Below are 2886 nucleotides of genomic sequence, written 5' to 3'. Positions count from 1 at the left end.
CATTATCAATTAATTCCTTTCGTTAATGAAGCAAATATTTCGTGCTCTCTAGTTTACTCTTTAGTTCCTCAATCTTAACGCCAGAAATCTAATATCCTGTACAAGGGAGCAGATTTTTTTTTTTAATTTTCTAAACAATGAAAAGCAACGGCGTCTTTTTCACGGAATTGTGTCAGACCGGGAAAATAGCTTCTGCCACAAGGTCCACCAAACAGCCCTTTTTGCTACTTGTCGATTGGACTTTTCTACGGTGTTTCTTTTTTTTTGTAGAGTTTGGAGTGACAAAAGTTTGTATGTGTGTGTGTGTGTGTGTGTGTGTGTGTGTGTGTGTGTGTGTGTGTGTGTGTTTACATGTATTTGTATGTGTATGTGTGTGTCTGTGTGCATGTATGTTTGTGTGCATGTGCGTGTGAGCGTGTGTGTACATGTGTTCCTGTATGTGTGTGCGGTTGCATGCATGTGTGTGTTCTTGCATGTGTGTGTGCGTGCATGTATGCATGCATGTATGTAAGTGTGCGTGCGTGCGTATGTGTAAGTCTCCATGTATGTGTGTGTGCTTCCATGCATGCTCGTGTGTGCATGCATGTGTGCATTTGATCAATCAGAAGAGAGAAAAAAGTCGCCATCGTCTTTGTATTTATAGGGCTGTTTCATGGACGATGGTGACTCTTCTATTGCTCATCCTTCTTTCTCGCTTTCGTTCAGACATTGGTTGGGCTTCATCTGGTTCCTTTTTCATTTTCATGACACAGTCTTTCTTGTTGTCACGGGAGAATATGGACAATATTTTCTGTCGGATGTTAGAGTTATAGAACCCATACACCAGTGGATTCACGCAGCCGTTAGAATACGCCAACCAGTGAGCAGCCGGGAAGATATAACTATCAATGAATTTTCGGACGCTCTCGGGCAGGTCTACGAAGTCGTGCAAGATCCAGAGAGTGTACAGAGGGAGCCACGACAACGTGAACAGGACAACGACTAAGATCAACATTTTGATCACGCGAACTCTTCGCTTTGGGACTGCTCCAACAAACTCTTCCTGGCGTACCCGGTGGTTGGGGCCTGTGGCCACAGCGTGGTCATTACTGGGGTTTGGTCTGTACCATATGCGGTGAACAACACGGCCATACAGATACGACACAAACACAAGGGGGCCGATGTACACAAGACTCATCAACAGGGCCGTATAGATCTTATGAAACAGTCTGTCTGGCCAGATCTCCAAGCAGAAGTCGTGCTGATAGGGACCGTTGTGATAACGCAACAGGTGGATGTTGAAGACTTGTGGAATCATGATGACGACTGCGAAGAACCAGACGGCAACCAGCAGCTTCTTCATGGTCCTGAGCGACATCCTGGTCTCTGTCGGGAACACGATCGCCTTGTATCTGCACAAGGTTTCAAAATACCGCGTGTCAACTCATATCCTTATTAAGTTAGTTTACGAGACGTTTCTTTGCTTGAAATGTGATATTCAAATACAGATATATATGTATCTCTCTATCTACGTCGATGAAGGTTAGACATCTAGGTAATACGATACGCCAAAAAGCAGTTACTCAAGCAACTGGATATGACTTTGAAAACGTCAGACGTTTCAGCTAGTATCCACTAGCTTTCGTCAGTGACTGAGAGACCAGAGGGGAAAACAGGTTTATAAGCACAACCTATTGATTGATATGCAAATGAAGAGAAGACAAATTTTTGGAAGTCGAGTCAAGACAAGATGATGCAAATTAGTCTGAAAGCTCCTGTTATACAGAACAGTCCTGAGTTTAAGTGTTGTCTGTCCTCGGGGCTGGGAGTGCCAAATCCCAAGTGCCGGAAAGATCGACCCGTAGCCCCCCTTCCCTGTTGAGGGTGGGGTTGTATATTCTTTCATATATTGCCTCTTTAACACCTCCGAGGTGCCCTGGCTAAATGGGGCTACCAGAACTGGACTTTCAACAAAGCGCTCAAACCTTCAGATCAGTCTAAGAAAACCCAGAAGTGTAAACCATTGACCAACAAAAACAAGGTCAACATCACTATTCCGTATGTCCAAGTAGTATCTGAGAAACTCCGACGGATCTTCCAAAACTTCAACATAGCCACTAACTTCAAACCTCACTCAACCCTCAGACAAAGGCTGGTACACCCTAAGGACCGACCTCACAAAGGTACCAAGCCTATTATTTTTTACAGACTCAAATGTGAGGAGCCCAATTGTAACAACACCTACATCGGAGAGACAAGTCGACCGCTCAAAGTAAGATACAAAGAACATTGCCGACCTAGTGCCAACGGCTACTCCTCAGCTATTTTCCCCAGTTGCTTGAGTATCTGCTTTTTGACGTATCTCTCCCTCTCTTTATATATATATATATCAATATAAATCAATTTTTATATAGATATATATAAAGAGAATCATACCGTGTAATGGACCACTGCCGTGTGATAAATGAGCGCGCCCAGGGCCTTAGAATTTATAGAAGCTTATAAATAATCAACCCTTGGGCATTAAATGGTTGCCTACAGACCTCTGTTGTAAATGACCGGTCGACGAATCTATCTTAGGCCACACCAAGTAAATTTTATGGATGACGTCCTTTGGAGACCCTAAATCTAATGCGAGAGGGCGAAAAAAAAACAAGAAGGGCCCTAAAAAACAAGATGACTAGATTAGAAATATACTAAGAGACGACAAATGTTAGGGCACAATTTGAATGAGGTGACACAGTGTAACAAGCAAGAAGTCTTTTATTCGTAATCAAAACAGCAATAAATCAGGTGTAACAGCAGTTGTCGCCTTGCCCTGTTCTCGCGTTACGGGTTTCACGTCAATCTGACGATTTGTGGCACTGTCGTGACTCTTTGGTCATAGTTACAGGAAGTGGAATTTTC

At 43.3% G+C, this 2886-nt stretch overlaps 1 protein-coding gene across 1 annotated transcript in view; it reads right to left on the bottom strand.

Moving 5' to 3' along the window:
• Nucleotides 1-536: 536 nt before the first annotated feature.
• The window catches only part of LOC109474287 (neuropeptide FF receptor 2-like), a 3509-nt gene continuing 1159 nt past the window's right edge, over nucleotides 537-2886 (bottom strand). Inside the window, exon 2 of the mRNA XM_019774568.1 lies at nucleotides 537-1391. Coding sequence (XP_019630127.1) covers nucleotides 638-1391 — 754 coding nt within the window. The 3' untranslated portion in view covers nucleotides 537-637. The remainder of the gene's footprint in view (nucleotides 1392-2886) is intronic.

The sequence above is a fragment of the Branchiostoma belcheri genome, unplaced genomic scaffold (assembly GCF_001625305.1).
Source record: "Branchiostoma belcheri isolate BF01 breed outbred unplaced genomic scaffold, Haploidv18h27 scaffold101, whole genome shotgun sequence".
Lineage (NCBI taxonomy): Eukaryota > Metazoa > Chordata > Leptocardii > Amphioxiformes > Branchiostomatidae > Branchiostoma > Branchiostoma belcheri.
Note: the sequence above shows the minus strand (reverse complement) of the source record. Positions and strands in the feature narration are given on the sequence as shown.